The sequence below is a fragment of the Scyliorhinus canicula genome, chromosome 9 (assembly GCF_902713615.1).
Source record: "Scyliorhinus canicula chromosome 9, sScyCan1.1, whole genome shotgun sequence".
Lineage (NCBI taxonomy): Eukaryota > Metazoa > Chordata > Chondrichthyes > Carcharhiniformes > Scyliorhinidae > Scyliorhinus > Scyliorhinus canicula.
Window position 1 is genome coordinate 78,853,337 of NC_052154.1, and position 27,106 is coordinate 78,880,442.

The 27,106-nt window shown below is 44.4% G+C and overlaps 2 protein-coding genes across 7 annotated transcripts in view; one reads left to right on the forward strand and one right to left on the reverse strand.

Annotated features, from left to right (window-relative positions):
* kifc3 (kinesin family member C3) overlaps positions 1 to 19,820 on the forward strand; it is a 72,565-nt gene extending 52,745 nt beyond the window's left edge. For all 5 annotated transcript variants that reach the window (XM_038807008.1, XM_038807010.1, XM_038807011.1 and 2 more), the window contains 6 exons: positions 2,213 to 2,336; positions 2,622 to 2,751; positions 4,029 to 4,258; positions 13,680 to 13,811; positions 14,586 to 14,682; positions 18,163 to 19,820. In XM_038807008.1, the coding sequence (XP_038662936.1) occupies positions 2,213 to 2,336; positions 2,622 to 2,751; positions 4,029 to 4,258; positions 13,680 to 13,811; positions 14,586 to 14,682; positions 18,163 to 18,209 (760 nt within the window). In that variant the 3' untranslated portion in view covers positions 18,210 to 19,820. The remainder of the gene's footprint in view (positions 1 to 2,212; positions 2,337 to 2,621; positions 2,752 to 4,028; positions 4,259 to 13,679; positions 13,812 to 14,585; positions 14,683 to 18,162) is intronic.
* A 59-nt stretch (positions 19,821 to 19,879) lies between these two features.
* katnb1 (katanin p80 (WD repeat containing) subunit B 1) overlaps positions 19,880 to 27,106 on the reverse strand; it is a 74,862-nt gene continuing 67,635 nt past the window's right edge. For both annotated transcript variants that reach the window (XM_038807014.1, XM_038807013.1), the window contains 3 exons: positions 26,521 to 26,595; positions 24,732 to 24,848; positions 19,880 to 21,255 (listed from right to left, as the gene is read on the reverse strand). In XM_038807014.1, coding sequence (XP_038662942.1) covers positions 21,123 to 21,255; positions 24,732 to 24,848; positions 26,521 to 26,595 — 325 coding nt within the window. In that variant the 3' untranslated portion in view covers positions 19,880 to 21,122. The remainder of the gene's footprint in view (positions 21,256 to 24,731; positions 24,849 to 26,520; positions 26,596 to 27,106) is intronic.

Sequence of the window (27,106 nt, forward strand, 5' to 3'; positions counted from 1 at the left end):
TTTCAGTCAGGGTATGGGTGGGTGTTCTTTGAGGGGCAGGATTCCCTGCAGTCATGTCCCCTCCCACCAAGCCCCAGATATACTTGAACACAACTCCCATGACTGCCCAGATCAGGTGACGCCAAAGAGAACAATCCCCAAACCTGGCGCATTCTTAGTCTTTATGGCTTCATCCCATATCTAAAAGGTGCTTTTCTCTGCACTGGTCTGAGGGAGCCCAGTCCGACCAGTTTAATTTCCCTGGGAACTGGTCCAACTCTCCTGCTTTCTTCAGCCTAAAAGGTGAGCATTTCTCCACTCTTATCTTCCCTAGTTCTTTCTACTTCAACCCTCTCCTGCAGCTGCGTTGACCTTTGATCTTCAAATTTCAGCAAACTTCTTCGCTGTCGATGCCTGAAGGTGATAAATCCGGGTCTGGATCCCTGCCAGGGTTGGCATGGGCTAATCATGGAATTTAAAAGAATGGGTTGTAGTTGATCCGTCGCTGCTTCTGCATTTCTGTTTGCTTGTTAGCAGATACCTTTGTTGTACGTAACCAACTGTTTCCCTCCAGTGACGCAACCTGTTTCAATATTGACCTGGTTGTGAGGCCATTCAGCTCCATATCAGCGAAGATGTGGTCAATACTTCCTGAAATCAACACAGCACATTAACGATCAAATGTGAACAATTTTCAAAAGTAGTGTTTGGAGCCATCAAAATTATCTCGTTTTTTTTAATGTAAAGACCCAGGTGCCATGTAGGTTGTGTGTGGAATAAAGCTAAGTCTCATCAGATACTCTTCTGCAAGTTAGCATGAGATGCAAGGTTTCCTGAGGTGCTCGAGTTGGTGCAGAGCTGGTGCTTTGGTCAAATAGTTGAAGGTTCTTTTTGATCACCTTTGACAATGAAGTGTTGAGAAAAGGGAATCCAGTGTAATATCCAAAACAGTAAATATAACAATTTCACTACAATTTATCTGTTGAACAGTTTAAAGGAAATGGCATTTTTCCTCGATTCTTTTAATGACAAAACATTTTCTTACAATGAAGCAAAAATTGCAGTTGAATTTCTGTACAAAGAAGGGGACCAGATAATAACGCAAACCATCAATTAAATACGGGTAGCATAGTGGTTAGCACTATGGCTTTACTGCGCCAGGGTCCCAGGTTCGATTCCCGGCTTGGATCACTGTCTGGGCGGAGTCTGCACGTTCTCCCTGTGTCTGCGTGGGTTTCCTCCGGGTGCTCCGGTTTACTCCCACAAGTCCCAAAAGACGTGCTATTGGGTAATTTGGATATTCTGAATTCTCCCTCTGTGAACCCAAACAGGCATTGGAATGTAGCGACCAGGGGATTTTCACAGTAACTTCATTGCAGTGTTAACGTAAGCCTACTTGTGACAATAAAGATTATTATTATTAAAAATAGTCTTTGCTCTTGAAAGTAAATGAACATTGAATGGATGCCTTCCAAAATATAACCTAAACCAAGCTGCCGCCTTTGTGATGACATCTCCTGGACTTTTGTGTAAGTATATAGATTCTGAGCCAGACCGAGCACTTTGGCTATTTGATGATGGACGTTCTCTTGGGGCTCTTCACCCTTCCTCACTGGTAGCGCATTCAGATCAGAGTTTTCAGGTTGCAGCTGCCGAGGTTTGATTTAATAGCTCCACTCTACGCAGAGAAAGTTCACTAGGCTGATTCCTGGGGTGGAGAGGTTGTCTTGTGAGGAAAAGTGGAACATGTTGGGCCTATACCCATCGAATAGGAGAATGTGACCTTATTGAACCATATAAGATTCTGATCTTATATGGCAGGGTAGATGCTGATAGGATGTTTCCCCTCCTGAGAGAGTCTAGAACAAGAGGGCTGCTTAAAAATAAGGGGTCTCCCATTTAAGACAGAGATGAGGAGGAAATTCTTCTGAAGGTCATTGGTGTTTGCAATTCTCTTCCCCTCCCTTAATTATTTTCTAATGTCTATTTGCAAATGAAGCCTTGGATTCCCTCAAACAATTATTTTTAAATTCCACTTTTCTGAGCACGGGGTTCCATGTAACTGCTGAACCCACAGTCTCCCCGCTGTCTGGTGTTTGGTACTGCTCTGTGGCTGTTGATGTTGTCTTCTCCTTCTTGTGGTTGTACGTCTGGTGCTGAGGCAGTTGGAATCATAGATGATGGTGGTCCTGTTGCTGAGGCCACAAGACCCAACCTCTTGTTTACTTTGCAGGAACTTGTTGGCGAAAGACCCCAATGAGAAGCTGGAGATAAAGCTGAGCCCTGATGGCAGTGGCCAGCTCTATGTCCCAGGTCTGATTCAGATCAGGGTTCAAAGTGTGGATGACATCAATAAGGTGAGAATTCTCCCCCCCCCCCCCCCCCCCCCCCCCCTCTCATTGTCTGTTGTTGTGTGTACGGGGAGAAGGGTTGAGCAGGTTTGCAGTGGGAGATTAGAATGGGGGTAAGAGGGCTGGGTCATCTTGACCTAATGACTTTATGTGTGGACTGCATTTCTGTTATTGCCCAGGAATGCTGGCCACTTCGTGCCTGAAGACCTGATGCTGTTTCCTGGGAAATACATTTGAGAAATCAGGACCTTTGCAAGTTAGGCACTGAGGTCTGTCACTCTCTTCCATCAGGTTTTTGAACTTGGACGTGTGAATCGTGCAACAGATTTTACAAATGTGAACGAACGAAGCTCTCGGTCTCATGCCCTGCTTATAGTCTCCGTTAGTGGGATAAACCTCACCTCTGGAGTCAGGACGACAGGTAGGATCTGGGTGCAACACAGGGAGGTGATTACACTGAGGCTGCTCATGTCAGTGTGAGCTAGTCTATTATACATCTCTGTAGCTTTGATCTACCTAATTCACAAAATGCATTAATCAGCCCTGAGACTGTTTCTCTGATTTCTGTCCATGCAATCAGCTTTGTTAATTTTAAAGTAATGTTTAGTTTATAAAATGGGTGGAATAAAAAAAACAAAGGAATTGCTTGCAATAAAAAAAATGGCAGTACAACTGGTTTACCTAGTTTGCCTACTGCCATCCTGATAGTCACTTGATACAGTGATAACCGAGTTGCTGACTACTCCTAACAATGGTCACCTGTATTGGGAGGAAAGGATGTAATGGAAATAGCAGAACTGTGGGAGCTTGATAATGAGGGAGATTCTAACAGTTCAAACTACTTTAATTCATTCATGAAGCGTGGGTCATTAATTATTATCAATTCCTAATTGACCTTGAGTAGTTGGTCACCTTCTTGAACCACTGCAATCTGTGTTGTCAGAACACTCGCAGGATTATCATAGAATTTACAGTGCAGAAGGAGACCATTCGACCCATCAGGTCTACACTGGCCCATGAAAGAGCACCCTACGTAAGGCCACACCTCCGCCCTATCCCCGAACCCAACAACCCACCTAATGTTTTGGACATTAGCCATTTAGCGTGACCATTCTACCTAACCCGCACATCTTTGGACTGTGGGATGAAACCAGAACGCCCGGAGGAAACCCACGCAGACACTGGGAGAACGTGCAGACTCCGCACAGTGACCCAAGCCGGGAATTGAACCCGGGTCCCTGGCGCTGTGAAGCATCAATGATAACCACTGTGCTACCATGCCACCCCAATTGTTAAGATGGGAGTTACAAGATCTTGATCCAGCAACAGTGAAGGAATGACTATCTCCTTCCTATTCAGGATGCTGTGTGACCTGGAGAGAAACTTGCAGGTGATTGTTTCCACGCACCTGCTGCCCTTGTCCTCCTAGGTGGCAGATGTTGTTGGCCCAGAAGGAGCCTTGGTGATCTGCTGCAGTACATCTTGTAAACGGTACAGCCTGCTGCCACTGTGTGTCAGTGGTGAAGGTGGTGGATGGGATGCCAATCATGTGAGGACTGATTATCAGCGAATGAAGATCTAGTCCAACAGAATTAGAATTTAGAAGCTGATAACTGGGCCACAAATTGATCCCTCTTCCTGTCTGAACATGTGTCGTGAGTTTTTCATCACCTTAAAACACACTTTCTTTTCTTCCAGGTAAATTAAACCTGGTAGACCTGGCTGGGTCTGAACGTGTTGGTAAATCAGGTGCAGAGGGACCCCGGCTGAGGGAAGCTCAGAATATTAACAAGTCCTTGTTGGCCCTTGGTGATGTAATCTGTGCACTGCGTTCCAAACAACCTTATATTCCTTTCCGAAATTCCAAACTGACTTACCTGCTGCAAGACTCCCTCAGTGGGGACAGCAAAACTCTCATGATGGTCCAGGTGAGATTCTGTCCTTCTCGCTTTATCAAATTGTTTCTAGGACTTGGACTTGCTGAAGCCTCAACTGGGGAGAGGTGGTCCCGTGCATCGGGTACCAGTAGGAAAATGGTGCTGGGGATGGGGGCAAGTGTAGCGAAATTATGTTGGCCCTTGCTGCTTTCTTGCAATTTGGTGGTTGGTGGCATGTTGATGCCATGTAAGTAGAAAGAAGAGTATGGGACAGATATGATTTCTTAGTTGTTGTCAGAATCGGATACAATTGTAAGGCATATGAACTGAGCTCATGCATATTAATTTTAAGGAAAGTTAATAGTTGAAAACCTTGGCGTTGATTCTGCTGTTGGATGATTAGCTGGTGTTGGGTTTGATTGTTTTTGTGTTTTTACATTCTCTTCCCTTGGGGAAGCAGGTGTGAAGTAATGGAAGGATCCATAGCATTGCATAATTAACGAAGATTCACAGGCTAAATAATAGTCTGACCACGGTGTGAGCATGGTCATAATCACCGTTGCATCAGTTGATAGGGTGCTCCTTCTATACCAGGTGGAGGGAGGGGGTGGGGGAATCACCTTTACATCAGTTGATAGAGTGGTCCGTTATATACCTGGGGGGAGAGGGGTACCTCAACCCACCTGAAGCAAGTATCCGGGAGCATGATGTTGAATTCAGAGATATAGCTCTCCACTTGGAGTAGGTAGCGCAACAACAACAGACCAACTTGCCTTATCATTACGGTTAAAAATATCTCTAGTTCATTAATGTTGCACCGTAAACTGGATAACGTTTTAGTTTCCAATTGGCAGTTTACCTGTTAACAGAAGTGGAGATAGAAGGTTTTCTGCAACTCTTCACAATAGTCTGTGATAGTGAGCTTATAGTTAGTTGTGTTTTGGTCTTGTTAACTGTAGGTTTTGGGAGAGGATATTTTTTTTATTACTGTTTTAGTTTGGCATTATTGAGGTGGAGGCAGGGAGGGGTTTTCGTGTTAGTTCGCTGATTGTGTCTGCTGGTTCTCCTTTGTCGTGTTATCTGACCTGGCTGGGTGGGTTTCTTTACCTTTTCAGTGCCCCTTGTTTGATGTTTCTCTTTGGGAATGGCTGACTCCAGATTAAGTGGTGGGAGACTGCCAATTCCTTTGGAATGTTCGGATGGCCCAGCAAAACGTTCGAGGGCGTTCACACATTCGAGAGCCTAGACTCCAATGTTGTCGTCTTGAAAACCTGCTTGCATGTCAAGGACCAGGCCAGGTTACCTAAGCATTGGGTTTTTCACTCCAGTTTTAATGGTGGGGCCGGGGGCACGGCAATTTTAATTAATAAGAGAGTTCAATTCTCCTCCTCTCCGATTATAGCCGACCCCAATGGTCATTACGTTTCGTGTGTGGCTACCTGGTGAACACTGGAGCCATGGTTGACGTTAATGCCCCTAACTGGGATGGCACGAATTTTATCAGGTCTCTTTTATACTCTCTCCCAACCTTGACTTGCGCCAACTGATTTTAGAACCAAGAACAAAGAAAACTACAGCACAGGAACAGGCCCTTCGGCCCTCCAAGCCTGCGCCAACCTTCCTGCCCGTCTAAACTAAAATCTTCTACACTTTCAGGGTCCGTATCCCTCTTTTACCATTCGATTCATGTATTTGTCAGGATGCCCCTTAGACGTCACTATCGTCCCTGTTTCCACCACCTCCTCCGGCAACGAGTTCCAGGCACCCACTACCCTCTGTGTAAAAACACTTGCCTCGTACATCTCCTCTAAACCTTGCCCCCTCGCACCTTAAACCTATGCCCCCTAGTAATTGACCCCTCTACCCTGGGGGTCACCCCTCCACCTCCGTCGTTCCAGTCAGAACTAACCAAGTTTATTCAACCGCTCCTCATAGGTAGTGCCCTCCATGCCAGGCAACATCCTGGTAAATCTCTTCTGCACCCTCTCTAAAGCCTCCACATCCTTCTGGTAGTGTGGCGACCAGAATTGAACACACTACTCCAAGTGTGGCCTAACTAAGGTTCTATACAACTGCAACATGACTTGCCAATTTTTATACTCAACCTGGCCAATGAAGGCAAGCATGCCGTATGCCTTCTTGACTACCTTCTCCACCTGTGTTGTCTCTTTCAGTGACCTGTGGACCTGTACTCCTAGATCTCTCTGACTGTCAATACTCATGAGGGCTCTACCATTCACTGTATATTCCCTACCTGTATTAGACCTTCCAAAATGCATTACCTCACATTTGTCCAGATTAAACTCCATCTGCCATCTCTCCGCCCAAGTCTCCAAACGATCCAAATCCTGCTGTATCCTCTGACAGTCCTCATTGCTATCCGCAATTGCACCAACCTTTGTGTCGTCTGCAAACTTACTCATCAGACCAGTTACATTTTCCTCCAAATCATTTATATATACTACAAACAGTATATTACTTCCCCTTGGATAGGGACACTAGACCGACCTCTTTCCCCACTTTTGTTTTCCTTGGTAAAAGAGCCTCTATAGCATTGAAGGGCTCTGATCATTGGAGGGGTATTTGCCGGGATGGGGTGGAGCATCATAGGGACTTGTTTAGCACAGGGCTAAAGAGCTGTTTTTTAAAGCAGACTAAGGCAGGCCAGCAGCTCGGTTCAATTCCCGTACCAGCCTCCCCGAACAGGTGCCGGAATGTGGTGACTAGGAGCTTTTCACAGTAACTTCATTTGAAGCCTACTGGTGACAAGCCATTTTCATTCCATTTTTTTCATTTCATCTGGTGTTTCTTTATGCAGATGTCCTACTTCTGTACATTATGGACCCGACTCCCTCCATAGACAGCATAATGAAGATGCTTAATACATTTGGCACCTTCTCTAGTTATAGATTGAATTTAGACAAGATCTGAGTGTTTTCTGGTGAACCCCCACCCCGGTAGAAGAGATCAATTTAGCTCATTACCTTTCTGCCTTTTCAATATTTGGGGGTCCGGGTGGCCCATAATTGGACTTCACTTCATAAGTTAAACTACTTAAGCCTGATTAATAGTGTCAGAGCACATCTACAGAGGTGAAACAACCTCCTCCTGTCTCTGGCGTGTGGATTCAAACAATTAAATTGGCTGCTAGGTTTTTTCTTTCAATGTATCCCAATTTTTTTTGTCCAAATACTTTTTAATTAAGGTTAATAAATTAATTTATTTCACCTGGGGGTAGGTAAGAGGCCCAGAATATGCAGTGTTTCTACCACAAAGAGATGGGTGGGTGGGAGGCTTGGCACTCCCAAATCTTTTGTTTTATTATTGGGCTGCTCACATCCAAAAGGTTTTGTTGTGGGTTAGTGATCCTGATTCTAAATTTTATAATAATAATCTTTATTGTCACAAATAGGCTTGAATTAACACTGCAATGAAGTTACTGTGAAAAGTCCCTAGTCGCCACATTCCATCGCCTGTTCGGGTACACCGAGGGAGAATTCAGAATGTCCAAATTGCCTAACATCTTGTCTTTCGGTATTTGTTTGAGGTAGAATGGAGATGCACTCGTGCAAAGCTATCTCTACTCTTCATGCCATAATTATTGCACCACTGCCCTTCTCTCATGTTAGATTTTCCTCAAATCTGGTGATGGTCTCTTCCCTCAGGATTTGGTAGCACTTTAAGCTGTTTCCCCCCTCTTCTTTAGCTCCTATTTGTAACAATCCCGTCTTATCAACTTCTGGTTTGGACCCTTCATTTAAATCTTGGAAGGTAACGAATTTGAGCATTTTGAGGACCTATTTGTAGAGGGGTGATTTGCCAGTTTTAGGGAGCTGGCTGACAAATTTCAGTTGTCCAATTCTAGCCTCCTTTTGTTATTTTCAGATTGTAACTTTTTTCCTTTGGCCCCGTCCTCCTCCTTGGCTCAACCTGGCGAGAGGTCTATCTCAGACCTATATTGCTATATTTTCTCGTCAGATCCTACCCCATTGGTTAGGGTGAGGGCGAGATTGGAGAGGGAGCTGGGTCCTGTGCTTACTGATGAGACTTGGAGGGAAGCCCTCTGCAGGGTCAACTCCACGTCCTCTTGTGCCATGTTGAGTTTAATCCAGTTCAAAGTGTTACACAGGACACACTTGACCAAGGCAAGTATGAGTGAGTTTTTCCCAAATGTGGACAAGTGTGATTGTTGTTCACGTGCCCCAGCTAACCACACACATTTGTTTTGGTCTTGCACAAAACTTGCCAAATTCTGGGTTTCCTTTTTCAGCACTACCAGTTTTCATAGAACATAGAACATAGAACGATACAGCGCAGTACCGGCCCTTCGGCCCACGATGTTGCACCGACATGGGAAGTCAAAAACTAAAGGCCATCTAACCTACACTATGCCATTATCATCCATATGCTTATCCAATAAACTTTTAAATGCCCTCAATGTTGGCGAGTTCACTAGTGTTGCAGGTAGGGCATTCCACGGCCTCACCACTCTTTGCGTAAAAAACCTACCTCTGACGTCTGTCCTATATCTATTACCCCTCAATTTAAGGCTATGTCCCCCTCTTGCTAGCCACCTCCATCCGTGGGAGAAGGCTCTCACTGTCCACCCTATCTAACCCTCTGATCATTTTGTATGCCTCTATTAAGTCACCTCTTAACCTTCTTCTCTCTAACGAAAACAACCTCAAGTCCATCAGCCTTTCCTCATAAGATTTTCCCTCCATACCAGGCAACATCCTGGTAAATCTCCTCTGCACCCGTTCCAAAGCTTCCACGTCCTTCCTATAATGAGGCGACCAGAACTGTACGCAATACTCCAAATGCGGCCGTACCAGAGTTTTGTACAGCTGCAACATGACCTCATGGCTCCGGAACTCAATCCAATAAAGGCCAACACACCATAGGCCTTCTTCACAACCCTATCAACCTGGGTGGCAACTTTCAGGGATCTATGTACGTGGACACCGAGATCCCTCTGCTCATCCACACTACGAAGAATTTTACCATTAGCCAAATATTCCGCATTCCTGTTATTCTTTCCAAAGTGAATCACCTCACACTTCCCCACATTAAACTCCATTTGCCAGCTCTGCAGCTTATCTATGTCCCTCTGTAACCTGCAACATCCTTCCGCACTGTCTACAACTCCACCGACTTTAGTGTCGTCTGCAAATTTACTCACCCAACCTTCTGCGCCCTCCTCTAGGTCATTTATAAAAATGACAAACAGCAACGGCCCCAGAACAGATCCTTGTGGTACGCCACTCGTAACTGAACTCCATTCTGAACATTTGCCATCAACCATCACCCTCTGTCTTCTTTCAACTAGCCAATTTCTGATCCACATCTCTAAATCACCCTCAATCCCCAGCCTCCGTATTTTCTGCAATAGCCGACCGTGGGGAACCTTATCAAACGCTTTACTGAAATCCATATACACCACATCAACTGCTCTACCCTCGTCTACCTGATCAGTCACCTTCTCAAAGAACTCAATAAGGTTTGTGAGGCATGACCTACCCTTCACAAAACCATGCTGACTATCCCTAATCATATTATTCCTATCCAGATGATTATAAATCGTATCTCTTATAATCCTCTCCAAGACTTTACCCACAACAGACGTGAGGCTCACCGGCCTATAGTTACCGGGGTTATCTCTACTCCCCTTCTTGAACAAAGGGACCACATTTGCTATCCTCCAGTCCTCTGGCACTATTCCTGTAGCCAATGATGACATAAAAATCAAAGCCAAAGGCTCAGCAATCTCTTCCCTGGCTTCCCAGAGAATACTAGGATAAATCCCATCAGGCCCCGGGGACTTATCTATTTTCACCTTGTCCAGAATTGCCAACACTTCTTCCCTACGCACCTCAATGCCATCTATTCTAATAGCCTGGGTCTCCGCATTCTCCTCCACAACATTATCTTTTTCCTGAGTGAATACTGACGAAAAGTATTTATTTAGTATCTCGCTTATCTCCTCAGCCTCCACAGACAACTTCCCACCACTGTCCTTGACTGGCCCTACTCTTACCCTCGTCATTCTTTTATTCCTGACATACCTATAGAAAGCTTTTGGGTTTTCCTTGATCCTACCTGCCAAAGACTTCTCATGTCCCCTCCTTGCTCGTCTTAGCTCTCTCTTTAGATCCTTCCTCACTTCCTTGTAACTATCAAGCGCCCCAACTGAAACTTCACGCCTCATCTTCACATAGGCCTCCTTCTTCCTCTTAACAAGAGATTCCACTTCTTTGGTAAACCACGGTTCCCTCGCTCGACCCCTTCCTCCCTGCCTGACTGGTACGTACTTATCAAGAACACGCAATAGCTGTTCCTTGAACAAGCTCCACATATCCAATGTGCCCAACCCTTGCAGCCTACTTCTCCAACCTACACATCCTAAGTCATGTCTAATGGCATCATAATTGCCCTTCCCCCAGCTATAACTCTTGCCCTGCAGGGTATACTTATCCCTTTCCATCACTAACGTAAAGGTCACCGAATTGTGGTCACTGTCTCCAAAGTGCTCACCTACCTCCAGATCTAACACCTGGCCTCGTTCATTACCCAAAACCAAATCCAATGTGGCTTCGCCTCTTGTTGGCCTGTCAACATATTGTGTCAGGAAACCCTCCTGCACACATTGTACAAAGAGTGACCCATCTAATGTACTCGAACTACATCTTTTCCAGTCAATATTTGGAAAGTTAAAGTCTCCCATAACAACTACCCTGTTACTTTCGCTCTTTTCCAGAATCATCTTCGCCATCCTTTCCTCTACATCCCTAGAACTATTAGGTGGCCTATAGAAAACTCCCAACAGGGTGACCTCTCCTTTCCTGTTTCTAACGTCAGCCCATACTACCTCGGAAGAAGAGTCCCCATCTAGCATCCTTTCCGCCACCGTAATATGGTCCTTGACTAGCAGCGCCACACCTCCCCCTCTTTTGCCCCCTTCTCTGAGCTTACTAAAACACCTAAACCCCGGAACCTGCAACAACCATTCCTGTCCCTGCTCTATCCATGTCTCTGAAATGGCCACAACATCGAAGTCCCAGGTACCAACCCATGCTGCCAGTTCCCCTACCTTATTTCGTATACTCCTGACATTGAAGTAGACACACTTCAAACCACCTACCTGAACACTGGCACCCTCCTGCGAAGTCAAATCTGTGCTCCTGACCTCTATACTCTCAATCTCCCGTACCCCAACTACAATCCAGGTTCCCATGCCCCTGCTGAATTAGTTTAACCCCCCCCCCCCAAAGAGCACTAACAAATCTCCCCCCCAGGATATTGGTGCCCCTCAGTTTCAGATGTAGACCATCCTGTCTATAGAGGTCCCACCTTCCCCAGAAAGAGCCCCAGTTATCCAGAAATCTGAATCCCTCCCGCCTGCACCATCCCTGTAGCCACGTGTTTAATTGCTCTCTCTCCCTATTCCTCGTCTCACTATCACGTGGCACGGGCAACAACCCAGAGATAACAACTCTGTTTGTTCTCGCTCTGAGCTTCCATCCTAGCTCCCTAAAGGCCTGCCTGACATCCTTGTCCCCTTTCCTACCTATGTCGTTAGTGCCAATGTGGACAACGACTTGGGGCTGTTCCCCCTCCCCCTTAAGGACCTGGAAAACACGATCCGAGACATCACATACCCTTGCACCTGGGAGGCAACATACCAAACGTGAGTCTCTCTCGCTCCCACAAAATCTCCTATCTGTGCCCCTGACTATTGAGTCCCCAATTACTAATGCTCTGCTCCTATCCCCCCTTCCCTTCTGAGCAACAGGGACAGACTCCGTGCCAGAGGCCCATACCCCATGGCTTACCCCTGGTAAGTCCCCCCCCCCCCCCAAGTATCCAAAACGGTATACTTGTTACTCAGGGTAACGACCGCAGGGGGTCCCTGCACTGACTGCTTCTTCCCAGTCTTACAGTTACCCATCTATCTCCAGTCTTTGGTGTAACTACTTCCCTGAAGCTCCTATCTATGACCCCCTCTGCCTCCCGAATGGTCCAAAGTTCATCCAACTCCAGCTCCAGTTCCCTAACTCGGTCTTGGAGATGGCTGCACTTCCTGCAGGTAAAATCAGCAGGGACACTAACGGCATCCCTCACCTCAAACATCCTGCAGGAGGAACATTGCACTGACTTCCCTGCCATCCCTCTAAGTTCCAACCAAGTTCTGGTAAACAAATATAAATAAATAAAAAATAATAATATAAGATAGCATTTACCTGCTCACACCAATGGGTCTTATTATTAGGTTAGAGGAGGAGGGCGGGTAGGAGAAACTATACGTGTAGTGTCTCGGGTTTCCTCTCCACCAGAATTTATTGGCTAGGGGAAAAAAAAACCTTCCCAGAAGTCCGTGGGTCGTACTTCCGGTTCCTGCCTTATATTATCTTCGCTCTCACTGGTACCCCGCCGCTCTCCCCTCGCACTTTCACTGACTCTCCGCCGCTCTCCTCGCGCTCTTTCACTGACTCTCTGCCGCTCTCCTCGCTCTCACTGTGTCCCGCCGGTCTCCTCGCTCTTAATGTGTCCCTGCCGCTCTCCTCGCGCTCTTTTATCCTGTGTCCCCACCGCACTCCTCGCTCTCAATGTGTCAACACTATATCGGAGATTCTTCGGGTAGTTCTAGAACCATGACCGCTGGGGGTCTCAGACTCGCTGGTAGAGGCGGATGTTGTCGCCTTTGCCTCACTGGTGGCCGGAGGCGAATATTGCTTAGCTGGAGGTCTCCCATCCCGCCCAGTGTTTCTGCCTGGCTGGGCGATTTAATGACATTCCTGCACTTTGAAAAAATTAAGTATACCATCAGGGGGGAAGTTCTACCTTAGATGGCAACCTTTTATGCTAGATATCATCATCTGTTAAGGGGTTTAGTTAGTGTTTAGGTTTTAGTTTGTGGTTTTTATTAGGGATTTGTTTGTAACTTTTTGACTTTGCACCCTTCACATCTTTGTTTATTTGTTATATACAACTTCAATAAATGTACGTTTTTAAAACTCTGGTTATCTCAAAGGAAGTACATTGTGTAGCTTCCATCATGTACGAGATTGCAGCAGCCAAGATGCCCACTGCAATATCCTGCAATCAGCACTTGCCTGAATGGCCAGTTTATCTGATCTTACTGACTTTGATCCAATATGTCAGAATTTCCTATTCTTCAAGCAGTGCAGTGCCTGGGTTTTGAAAAATTGTTTGCCTGAACCACCAAAGCAGGTTTAACATCTTGTCCAAAGGGTGACTGTTCCAAAAGCTCAGCACTCCAGCACTCCCTCAGTGCTGCATTAGTGTTGCCGAATATTGCTTTGAAGTTTGACAGTGGGGCTTGAACCTATGATTTTCTGCCTCAGATGAGAGTCCAGCAGAACCATAAGAAAGAATAGGGTCACTGTGAAAATTAATAATTGTGTGTGTGGATTTTCTGTGCTCTTCTGCAGCCTTTCTCTGATTTTTGCAGGTATCTCCGATGGAGAAGAATGTCAATGAGACTGTTTGCTCACTCAAGTTTGCTCAGCGAGTGCGCTCAGTAGAACTGGGGACCGTGGTACGAAGGGCTGAAAACCACTATTCCAGCCGCCAAGACTATGAGGTGATGAACATTTCACCACTCATGTTTTCGGGGAGCAGGGTGTGGAAATGGGGGGGGGGGGGGAGAAAGAGTGATCACAGGATAGAATCTTGAAAGAAAAGATGATACTTCCCTTTCTAGACCGATGAGTGCAAGGTTCTCCTGTCTTTCCTCAACCCGGACCCTTGGCTAGTGAACAGCTGTTCATCTGCACTGATTCCAGCAGCTTAATATCCCCTTTGTGTCTCAGTGACCAGCCTGGCCAGAGAACTGCAGTTGGATCATGACTCCGGTGACTTGTGCCTCACTTGTTTTTACTGCGTAGCTCAACTAACTGCCTTCAATTCATTTCCATCAGTTCTTCCAATTCCTTTGAAACTAGCTTTCCTTAACATCTCTTTCTACACCCAGCCTTTCGTGTTTGAAATATCTGAATCACAGATTGTATTAAATATGATAATTCTGTAGTTGCTATCTTGCAGGATTAAATTTCAATTTATTGCGTGGTAACTGGAGGTCAAAATAAACACATGTGGTTTCCTTGGGTCATGAAGCAGCCATGCATTACACTGACCTGCTGGTTCCATTCAATGTTATGTAAATATTGGGCAGTGTATCATGCAGTATGGTGACATGTTAGCAGTGATTCATCCTCATCCTAGTGTACTAGTGTAGGACAAGGAGCTCGTTGATTGCTAATGTAATGAAGCTCTGTTCGAACTTTGGCTTGAGAGACATGTCACGTGGAGATAGGGTGCCTCAGACTTGGATTGATATGTGTACTTTCTTTCACAGTTAGAGTCCCCGTCTCAAGCCACTCAACAAGGGCGGTTCAACATCAGCCATTCGGGAGGGAAAACCACAGCAGGAAAAAGAAGACTAATGGCATCAGGTATGGCAATCCTGCACTTTGTGGAGCAGGGGGGTTGCATTAGTCAGATGCATAGGTTCAACCAATTTCATCCAACATTATAGATGACAATTTGGTGCTTTTCTTCAGAGACGTTGATCAGTTTCTAACTCTATGGAGGGAAATTGCTTCATTCAGGGTGTGTCAGTACAAGGGAGCTATCCTGCTGCCAGATATGCTCTGTCTGCAACCAGTTTCTAAGCTCCTGAACCACCTTTCAACCATGACTCCCATATATTGGATAATAGGCAGCCAGTAACCTCATGGAATCTCACAAACCCACTAGGATATCCACATGACTACTGGTTCCTCTTGTGTCATCTTTGCCTTAAACATGGGATTGGAATAGATCATTTAACTTGCGCTGTTTCAAAACGGGCTTATATTGTGGATGTATACAAACTATATATTTTTCCCCCAAATGCCTTATTGTACCATAGGCGGCACAATGCCACACTGACTAGCACCAGAGACCCGGGTTCGATTCAAATCTCTGGTGACTGTGTGAAGTTTGCACATTTTTCTGTGTCTGCGAGGGTTTCCTTCGGGTGCTTTGGTTTATCCCACAGTCCAAAGATGTGGCGGTTAGGGTGATTGGCTACACTAAATTGCCCCTAGGTGGGGTTACAGAGATAGGTTGGGGAAATTGGGCCTAAGTAGGCTACTGTTTCAGAGTCAGTGCAGACCCAATGGCCTCCTTCACTGTACCAATTCTATGATATCGGAGAGGCGGTGGCGTAGTGGTATTGTCACTGGACAAGTAATCCAGAGACCCAGAGTACTCTGGGGTTCCAGGTTCAAATCCCTCCACTACAGGTGGTGAAATCTGAATTCAATAACATTTGGAATTAAAAGTCTAAAGATGTCATTAAAACTATTGTTGATTGTCGTAAAAACCCATCTGGTTAGTTAATGTCCTCTAGGGAAGGAAATCTGCCATTCTTAAAGGGTCTAGCCTACATGTGACTCCAGACCCACAGCAATGTAGTTGACTCTTTACTGCCCTCAAGGGCAATTAGGGATGGGCAATAAATGCTGGCACAGCCTGCGACGCCCATGTCCTATGAACAAATAAAAAAAATAGCTGCTCTCTGAGGGACAAGAGAAACCGATTCACTAGAATGGAATCAGTTAAGTCAAAAGTCTGCTATCCATTCTACAAATTCATTCTCTGAAAAGCATAGAATCCTTAGTGCAGAATACCATCTAATCCTCACCGATCCTCCAAATGAGCCCTCTACCCAGGTCCACTCCCCCACCCTATCGCCACGCATTGATCATGGCCAATCCACCTAACCTGCACATCTTCAGACATGAATATGAATTACAGTAGTTTTTTTTAATGAAGAGATTAACCTTTTATAAATGTCTAAAATCTGATGCAGTATAGACCAGTTTTAAGTATCTTTAACTACCCCACAAGCTATGCAATCTATACATTAACAGCATTCAAAAGGCATCTCAACAAATACATGGTTAGGTTGGGTAGAGGGATACGGCACTCGGAAGTGCTGAGGGTTTTGGCCAAAGGTGGTATCATGACCGGTATAGGCTTGGAGGGCCGAAGGGCCTGTTCCTGTGCTGTATTGTTCTTTGTTCTATGCTGCCAGACCTGCTGAGTTTATCCAGTAATTTGTTTTATTTCAGATTTCCAGCCCCCTCAGTATTATACTTTTATTTAATAACTATGCAATCTACTCTTTGATGTCAGGGAGCTACCCAGTTGACCTGTGTGTGGGCCACATTCTTGGAATCCCTACAGTGCAGAAGGAGGCCATTCGGCCCATCAAGTCTACACCAACCCTCTAAAAGACCACTCTACATAGGCACACATCCCCACCCTATCCCCATAACACCATCTAACCTTCTAGACGCAAAGGGGTAATTTAGCCTGGCCAATCCACCTAACTACATCTTTGGACTGTGGGAGGAAACCGAAACACACGGAGGAAACCCATGCAGACATGGGGAGAAAGTGCGGACTCCACACAGACATTGCGAAGTAGTTCTATAGGGTCCAACAGTTAGAAATTTTGATCCTTATCCTGATTGAGAAGGGTGGGAGTCCTGTATATATGTACTGGCTCACTAGTACTATGGGGTCAGATCAAAGAGGAAAAGCTGATTGGAGCATGCTGCATATTGGTGCTAAACCTCCATTTGATGAACCAAATGGTTGGAAATATCAGCTCCCCACAGCTATCAATAGGGTTGACCTATTCTAATCTTAATGTCTGATATTTCCCTGACCTTGCAGAGATTCATGTTCTAAAACAGATTGATAAATGTCCAATTCCACAATAAAGAACGGTAGGCTGTACAAAGGTCCCAGTTCTCTCTTCCCCCAGTTGCCCATTATAGTTTGAAAGTAAAATTATTTCTGGGCAGGGGGTGGGAGAGATACCTCCGCTCCCTTCAAAAAAAGAACTCTTAGAAAGACACAGTAGCTTCTTGAGGGGAGCTTCCAAATGGAATCCCTGAGGCCATATTTGCCCAAGTACGTATCGCATGCAACTGATGACACTAACTGTGGGTGCTTTTGTCCCCACCAAACCTTTTATGGATAACATCGACAGAACAGCACAGCTGCCATAACAAGGAGCAGTGGTTGGATCTGACGTCTGCGCAGGTTACTGCCATTGGTGTCTTGCTTTGCTTGCTATCCTGAAATGGGATGTGCAGTCTCTCCAGGCTGGTTTACCTTCTGTGAAAAGACAGCTGCATGGCTTGTATGGGATAGCAGTTGCTACCTTACATCACTGTGCCTTTGCCTTCCAGCAAAGGTTCACTGATTGAGGGGTCAAAATTCTAGAACTCCCCACTGTGAGGCCACATGAATTGTAACTTCTCAAGGACATGAGGATGACGAGCAATGTCCACATCTGAAATAATTTTAAACAACTTCCAAGACTATTTCTCATAGCTGACTAGATGAACATCAAGCTTGTTTGAGTTAGATGCCAATAGCATAGATTTTTTTAAAAACCTGAAGCAAGTGGGACATGGGTGTGGAAAGATGGATTTGGCATGTCAGTCAGTTCCAATGTCATCTTGTTCTGTATGGCATTGATATACCAAGGTGTTATATTCTTGAACTTTGTTTTGAGGGACAGTTACAGTACAGCGTGCCCCTGCTGTACACCTGACTGGGTTTCCCTTTGTGTAGCACAGCACCATAATTGCACTCCAAAACTTGTCAGTTCCAATCAGATGGAGGGGATACTGACCTCTGTCTGCTTAAATCGGAGTAGCAAAATGGCACCCAAGAATTGCTGTAGGAATATTTGTATATTTTGCAAAGCTGTGATGGAACCCTTGAGCTAGGGGTATTTTATTTACTTGTAAGTGTTCAGTCATAGCAAACAATATCCAATTTCAAAGTTTTAAGTTTTGTTTAAATTAGTTTAAAACAACAAAGAACTCTGCTAAATTGCTTATTATGTCTATTGGTTGATCCTCTAGGTGAAGTGAACCATCGACAAGGCCCAGCTGCATTGCCTGCACTCTGAGGCTGCCCGGAGTAATAGTGGAGGTTCGGAGAGTGCTGGTGGCCAATTGCAGTGTACAAAGTTCAGCACTTCAAAACAATCCAATCACAGATTATAAGCCAATGCCTGTACATTTATATACAGCCTGTTTTAAAAGGTTGACAGAGTGAAACTCATTACTTATATTTTATATATGTATAAACATATTTTTATATTGTCTAATTTTTTTAAAGCCTGTCATTTGATATCCAAAGTTTAGTGTTCAATGAGCTCCAGTACAAATACCTTGTCCTTTTATTTTCTGTTAAAACCTGGTCACTGCGTTTTGCAGTTTGCTATGAGTTTAGTCATTGTGCAATATATACCTGGAGGCCACACCAGTGGGGTGGAGTACAATATAGTAGGATATAAAAATTGGGGAGACCGACTTAACTGTTGCCACATTTCAAAACTTTGGTGCCTTCCTCTCTTGCCGCTCCTCTTCTTATCTACACCTCTATCTCAATGCCACATGGGATGGGAAAGGTCATTCTAGTTCAGCTGATATCAGTGTTTCTGGGAGAAAAAAGTCCCAAATTTCAATTCCAAAATGAGACTTGTCTACAAGTCACTGAAGTGATGGAAATGTAGGGAGAAGGGTGGTGAAGTAAGGGGGTGAGTCTTGCCACCAAATTAAATCTTTGGAAAAATAAAATGCTTTTCCATTACCTTGACATTTGAATGATCCCACCCAGGTGCATTTTAATCCAGATTTACATTTAAACCAGAGTTACTTTGACCCCTTAACCAGCTGCCTATCCCTCAACAAACTGACTTTATTTAAAATGAACAAGCAAAAATCTGATGAACCAAAGGCAATTGGTGTTTTTGTGTAACTTACTGCAGTTCCACAAAGAACATCCCCTCTCCCCCTGTACCTAGCTGAAAACTGGCAACATTTGTATTATATACACATCCTATAGAATCCAAACTCTGTATATCAGTGCCACACAGACTGAGGACACTGCTGACCTCTTTCTTGCCAAATCCATTTTCCCTCACTGCACCTGACTTCAGGGACGTTTAAAATCTGTGCAAGAACCTAAATGTTACCTAATTAAGAGCTGCTGTCAGTATTTGTCTTGATGTAAAGTCAATCTGTTAATAACTGACTTGTTGTCTCTGAAGTTCAGAGTGCTTTTAAATTTAATGTATATAATTGTTCTAACCTGCAATTTCCAGATGGAAGGTGAGTTTGCTGTCTAAGGAACCTTGTTTCCCCGTTATGCTTTGCATGCAATGTCTTGTTTTTCTAGTTTAAGTCTTAATGTTCCTTATAGATGGCATTTTGGGTTGGAACATGGGAGGGTTTCCCCCCAGAACCCAATGCGGTAAGGAAGCCCAGAACATGACAGAACCTCTTGGATTGAACTTCCAGCAATGAAGAATCGGTTCATAATGTTCAGGGGTGACAGTGCTCAGAAATTTAGTTGACATTTTTAGGATCATTCCGGTTTTTCTCAATGCCACTTCACTTCCCTTTGCAGTATTCTGAGAATCCTGAGCATTGCTCAATGCAAATGTAACGTCAGAAGTTTCAACGCATGTTCCTGCCTATTCAATTTCAAATAAAGTCCTGTTTTTTTAAAGAAATCCAGATAGTGCTGATTTATGGAGGGTGGCATTGATGGTGATTAAGCAGACCTTTCAAATTATTTTCAAATCAGTTTATTATTGAAGACTAAAAAACATATGTACAACATTTCCAAACTCTCAGTATCCGTACATAGTGAAGACACTGAAGCACAACCTGAACTTAATGTACAACAGTACAGAATTTGGTAAATCACGGGTGTCCATATATTACATGTCCAGATCAGTTGATGTATCTTTAACAGAGAACATAACACTGCCACTTACTAGTGAGTAATCAAAGTATTCAGAGAGAAGGCATGTAGGTTAAATAATTACAGTAGAGCTAATTTAAAGTGACTTTAGCTATTTGGGAGGCCACAAAGGTAACTTGCTGCAGCATGTCTGCTCTCCTAGATGAATCATGCACACGGCTAGTCAATAAGCCCCAACATAAAGTTTGACAGGGTAATTTAATCAGATTGCACCACAATGGAAGATCGTCCTAGGAAACCAGTTCTGGAGGCAGGATTGCCAGCTAACTGGGAGGTCAAATTTTACTTGTATGAAAGCAAAAAACAGGCGTGCAGATTGTTTTTCAAACTTTTCTTGTTCCAGAAATGTCATTAATTGCCAGTAATGATCACAGCGGTGCAGCAGTTAAAAATCTCAGGTGAGGAAGAGATGTAAAATGAACCATCTTTGAGGTTTCACAGCAATTTCAAAACACTGGGTGGTTTGTCCTGACAGGTTGAAATGACCAGTGTCATTCAAGCACTGCAGACATTTAGGAAACCACAATTTTATAGTTCACAAGAAGCATTTGCAAAGTAATATCAATACTGGTAACAGTGAGCTACTACACCAAGGGTCAAAGACTGGTCGATCCTGTTTCATGAAAGAGGTAAGTTACTGGGGCTAAAGGATCCCAGGTAAATGCCTATAATATCAATGGATTTTATTATTTACCTGCAGACCAGGCTGGAATGACCATCAGCAAGGCTATACATACAGAATGGCTTCACAGTAGCCAGTAATGTCCTATGAAATGCTGATAAACCAAAGTCAAATTCACTTCAACCTCAATGAATAAATGCAAAACAGACAGGAACTTATCAGCCTGAGCCATCCACAAATTCTGAAAGGGGAAACTTTCCCATAGCATTACAACAAAAATTCTCGAGACGCTCCTTGGCTAACATGTGAAAAATTTGGTAAACTTGGAAAACAAAAACCATTTGAAGAGAATTTCGGCTTTGGATCATTTGTTGGCAGTGTCTGCAACAGGGAAAGCGGTTAATAACAAGTCTATGGACAATGTGGTCATTCAAAAGCTGCCATCAGAAGCTGAAGTTCCCGAAAGGCACTGCCTTGTCGGCCAGATAGTCCTGCTTTATTCTGAAGAATTGGGAGCAGATTTTTTAATTGCTTGTAACAAAGTTTACATTTCTGATGCCTGAGAAAAGGGGAAAAATAAGTCAGTCACAGAAGCACCATGAGATTTTAAAGATAAATGAGAACTTGCACAGTTTTATCCAAACTTTCCCCCAACTTGTCTTTTTCTTTGAAATTACTTAAAAATCAACTAATTTATTGAGAACTAGCCAAAGTAGTTAAAGCAGGCCCAGTGTGTGAACAACACTTGTTCCCAGTGTGCAAATCGTGCAGCAAGGGACCAAATTTTTAATTCATTTACAGGATGTGGGTTTTGCTGGCTAGAACCTTGCTGAGTTCCTCCACTACCCGAGTTCTGCCAGGGGCACTCAGCTCCTGACCTCATTACAGCCTTGGTTCAAACATGGACAAAAGAGCCGAATGCCAGAGGCGAGGCGAGAGTGACTGCCCTTGACATCAAGGAGCCCTAGCTGAACTGGAGTCAATGGGAATCACTAGGGAAAACTCCCTGCTGGTTGCAGTCATACCTGGCACAAAGGAAGAGGGTTGTGGTGATTGGAGGTCAATCATATCTGTAGAACACCACTCAGGGTAGTGTCCTGGGCCCAACCATCTTCAGCTGCTTCATAATAAGTGGGGATGTTCATACATGACTGCACAATGTTCAGCACCATTCGCGATTCCTCAGATAATGAAGAATTCCATATCATATGCAACAAGACAATATACAGGCTTGGGCTGACAAGTGGCAAGTAATACTCGCGCCACACAGGTTCCAAGCAATGACCATCTCCTACAAGAGAGGATCTAACCATCGCCCCTTGACATTGGCCGAATACCCCACAATCAATATTTGATCAGAAACTGAATTGGACTAGCCATTATAAAGTGTAGCTATCAGAGCAGGTAAAAGGCAAGGAATCCTCCAGCGAGTAACTCACCTGCTAAAATCATATAATCCCGACAGTGCAGAAGGAGACCGTTCAGCCCGAGTCTGCACAAACTCACTGAAAGAGCACCCTACCCAGGCCCAAATCCCCACCCTATCCCTCGAGGCAATTTATCATGGCCAATCCACCTAATCTGCACATCTTTGGCATTTGGGAGGAAACCCACGCAGACATGAGATGAATATGCAAACTCCACAATCACCATTGGTCGGAATTGAACCTGGGTCCCTGGTGCTGTGATGCAGCAGTACTAACCACTGTGCCACCATGTCGCACAAAGCTCCCCAAAAGTCTGTCCACCGTAAAAAAAAAAGGCACAAGTCAGGAGTGTAATGGAACCCTCTCCACTTGCCTGGATGAGTGTGGTTCCCAACAACACACGATGATCACCATCATTCAGGACAAAGCAGCCTGCTTGATTGCTACCCCTTCCACAAACATTCAATCCCTCCACCCGGAGGAAACCCACGCAGACACGGGGAGAAAATGCAGACTCTGCAGACAGTGACCCAAGCCGAGAATCGAACCTGGGACCCTGGTGCTGTGAAGCCATAGTGCTAACCACTGTGCTGCCCATGAGGTACACATGTGGTTTTGTTTATTTAAGTTTTAAAAAGCACACCCGCTCTCATTTCTCTCAAAACTTCCTTCACTTCTTTATTTTTCTTATTATGCTCGTCATTGGAAGGCATATTAGTAAGCACAAAGAGATTGTATTCCCTCCTCCACTTCACATCAATGGATAATATTTGCTCACATGTTTAAACCCCTTTCAGTGACCTATTTGCTGTATAGGATTGCTAACCCTCCACCTAACCTGCCATGAATCAAGATCAATCTCCAGGGCACTGCTGTGTGGAGAAAAACCATAGGGACATTAAAAAAGATTTTTACTGGATGAGATCCTCCGACTGTTCAGGCCAGCAGGATTGCCCATGCCAGTCGATTGTACACCCCCGCTGCGGGTTTCCTGATGGCGTAGGGTGAATTCAGTGGGAAATTCCATTGACAGCAGCGGGACAAGAAAGATCCCGCCTCTTGCTGCTGAGAAACACGCGATGGAGAGGCCAGAGAATCTGGCCCACTCTGAATTTATCTGAAATTTCCCTTCAACAGACATAAAAATATTGAAAATAGGAAAAAGGTTGTTTGGCTGACAGTCAATCATCATCATCCAATTGGGTCTCTGTGCTCTCCAATTGGTGGAGGAAGGCAGTGCGTCACAAGGATTTCATAGAATTTACAGTATAGAAGGAGGCCATTCGGCCCATCGAATCTGCACCGGCTCTTGGAAAGAACACCCCACTTAAGCCCACTCCTCCACCCTATCCCAGCAACCCCATTTCACCTAAGGGCAATTTTAGCATGGCCAATCCACCTAACCTGCACATCTTTAGACTGTGGGAGGAAACTGGAGTACCCGGAGGAAACCCACACAAGACACGGGGAGAACGTGCAGACTCCACACAGACAGTGACCCAAGTGGGAATCGAACATGGGACCCTGGTGCTGTGAAGCCATAGTCTTAACCACTATGCTACCGTGCTGCCCTCGGATGGATGTGTTGGCCGGCTAACGGCTGGAGTGTGGGGCAAGTTATGTGATGAAACTGATAGGATTAATTACAGCTGGGAACCCTGACATCTAAATAAATAAATAATATTTCAATGAACTGTCATGTGTTTTGGAAAATGAAACATGAAACTAACATCAATGCTGATGACCCAGATATTGGGTCTATGATCTGACTAAATTGAGAACAGAAAAAGAAAACATATTTGCTGCGCCTGCCTGTTCACTTTATCTGTTTTTCTAAAAGTAAATGACAGATCAGATTGCAAACAGGATATCAACAGGGCTTGCTTCAAACTCCATAATCCCAATGTGAATTAAACACGCTTATTCAGTTAAACTGTTGCCCTATATCGCTAAATGAACATTAACCTTGCAACATTGGCACAGATTTCCACACAGAAACAGGTCCGAGGCTGACAAACTGCCCAAAGGAAGATTCCAAGAAAAACATTGGCATCGCAATGAGTGCCAGCACGAGTGTTTTTGGGAATAAGGAACACACCACCTCCATTTACTGTAACCACCACCCTCCCCATATCAATCAATTGGCCTGTAGTTCCCCGCTCTTTGCCTCCCTCTCTTTTTGAATAATAGAGTTACATTTGCTATTTTACAATCGAATAGCACCCTCGCTGAACCTAGGGAGTTTTGGAGAACTAAAATCAACGCATCAACCATCTCACTAGGCACTTCTTTTAAGACTCTGGGATGAAGTACATCAGGATGTGGGCTCTGTAATTTTCCGGAGTTCCCACTCCCATTTCCTGGTTTGAAGCTCCTTCTGGGATGTTTCTTGTATCCTCTAGTGAAGATTGATCCAAAATACCTGTTCAATTCATCTGCCATCTTCTTGTTTCCCATTATCAATTCCCCAGACTCACTTTCTAGAGGACCAATGCTCACTTTGTTAAAACGTTTTTATATATTTATTATTCCAATATTATGACTGCACGTCAAAATATTTTTAGGTAAGTGTCATGCATTATCTACACCACATGTAGCAGTCACTGACCTTTCTTCTCGTGTTATGTCCACCCCAATCGAGGGTGATGGAACCAGATTGTCTGCCATTAAGGGTCCAAATCGCTGCAGGATCAGCTTAAGTGAAGTACAACCGGTCTGCACGTAGCTGCAGGGAGAGAAAAGTGATCAGTGCTCACAGTACAAGTAAAGGAAGGTCAGTTCATTTACTTGATCTTGGGGGAACCAAGCTGTTACATTAAATGAAGAAAATAAACTCCACGCATGAATTTTTATGCTTTTCAAGGGAAGAAACACGTGTTCAGAAACGGTACACTACCATGAACTTAGTACCAGCATAAAGCACTCCAGATCAGCTCAAGGAAAGCTTAAGAGAAAATACTTGACCTATTTTACATCTATTAACATTCCTCATATACAATCTAGGCTAGGCAGGCCTAAATCCTGCAGTTTCCCAGCATAACAATTGCTGGTTCAGTGCCAAGTTATGTATTATTGGGTCACTGTCCGTGTGGAGTCTGCACATTCTCCCCTGTCTGCGTGGGTTTCCTCCCACAGTCCAAAGATGTGCAAGTTAGGTGGATTGTCCATTCTAAATTGCCCTTGGTGTCCAAAAAGGTTAGGTGGGGTTACTGGGTTACGGGAATAAAGGGGATAGGGTGGAGGCGTGGGGCTTAAGTAAGGTGCTCTTTCCAAGGGCTGGTACAGACTCGATTGCTGAATGGCCTCCTTCTGCACTGTAAATTCTATGATTATTTCTTATGGTGAACCATGTTGGACACTTTCCAAATGCACATCACCAGAGGAATTTACAGGGGGGTTTCTCAAGTCAAATCACCAGATTATAACTGTTGGTAGCCCCAGGAGACACGATCAATGTGGCTTGAATTAGTCCTAAAACGTGGTGTTGAAATAATGTACTGAAAGCGGCGAGTCGGAAAGAGACAATCTCACCTCTAATATACCCAACACAATGTCTGAGCTTTTAGTTCCAATAGCGAAATTGAATATGTAAACTGAACTTTCCAAATGGGATATTCCAATGAAATCGGCATGGAATATAGCATGGCACGGTGACACAGTGGTTAGCACTGCTGCCTCGCAGCGCCAGGGACCCGGGTTCAATTTCAACCTTGGGTGACTGTGGAGTTTGCATATTCTTTCCATGTCTGCGTGGATTTCCTCCAGGTGCTCCGGCTTCCTCTCACAGTCCAAAGATGTGCAGGTTAAGTGGATTGCTATGCTAAATGCCAAATGTCCAAAGGTTAAGTGGAGTCATGGGGATAGGGCGGGGGATTGGTCCTAGGTAGGGTGTTCTTTCGGAGGGCGGTGTAGACTTGATGGGCCAAATGGCCTCCTGCACTGTAGTGAATTCTATGAACACACTCTTGTTTTCTTCCCATTTAAGTCCACCAGCTTGGAAACAATGCTCAGTTTCTGCAAAAACGTATTCATTCTCTTACCAAAACTGCAGTTAAAAATATCAGCACCCACTGAGTAAAGTTACAGCAATCATTTGGAGGCTAGTTTCTAATAACAACAAACACTTTGCCATAAAGTTCTCCTGTATTTTTGTTTAATTGAAATAAAGAAATTCTCTCCAGGACAGAAATCAGTCGCTAACTTCAATACCATATAATGTACAATTGAAAACGGCTGCACTACTTTGGTTATTGGTGGTGTGTTTACCATTTCAAATTTCAGAAGGGTGCACAATGTTCACCAGCACAAACACTCTTCACTTGTGCAGTACTGATTTCCACAGCACAGCACTTCAGGCCCCACTTAATACAGGAACAATGCACAAAATGTCTGCTGACCTCTCATACTTGCTCTGCAACAGTTTGTCAATCTGAGGTATAATCGACGGGCACAAATCCAGTTTCCACAAGGCTCTGAAACAAAAGATACATAATCAGTAATTGCTAGGGGGGCATATTTTGAAGATAAATTAGTTCAATTAATCTTTTATACACTGATAACAAAGTATCATTGCATTTGATAAAATACAGTTAGTAATCTTGATCCTCAGAAGCAACGTCATTGCCTCCCAAATTCTACCATTCGTATCAGTATTACAGGACAATCCACTGCTGCTGCTCAGATTCTGCTCTCAAGTTTCTCAGAAAGATTCTGCTGGTTCCTCAAAGTAGAGCTGGGAAAAGTGCAGGACCAAGCACAGGAAACCAAAATCTCATCCGTGGGTATGTTGTTGTATCTTGAACAGTAATGCGAACTGGACAAGACCAATTTTGCACACTTTATTTCCTTACTTAAACCTTTTTAACAAATCTGGCAGAACTCAGTACAAGGTATTCATGGCTACACAAACCATCTTGCCTTATGCAGCTCACAGATGGTGAATGTCTGAGCTTTTCGCACGAAGTGGACCTGGAGGCCCGTAGT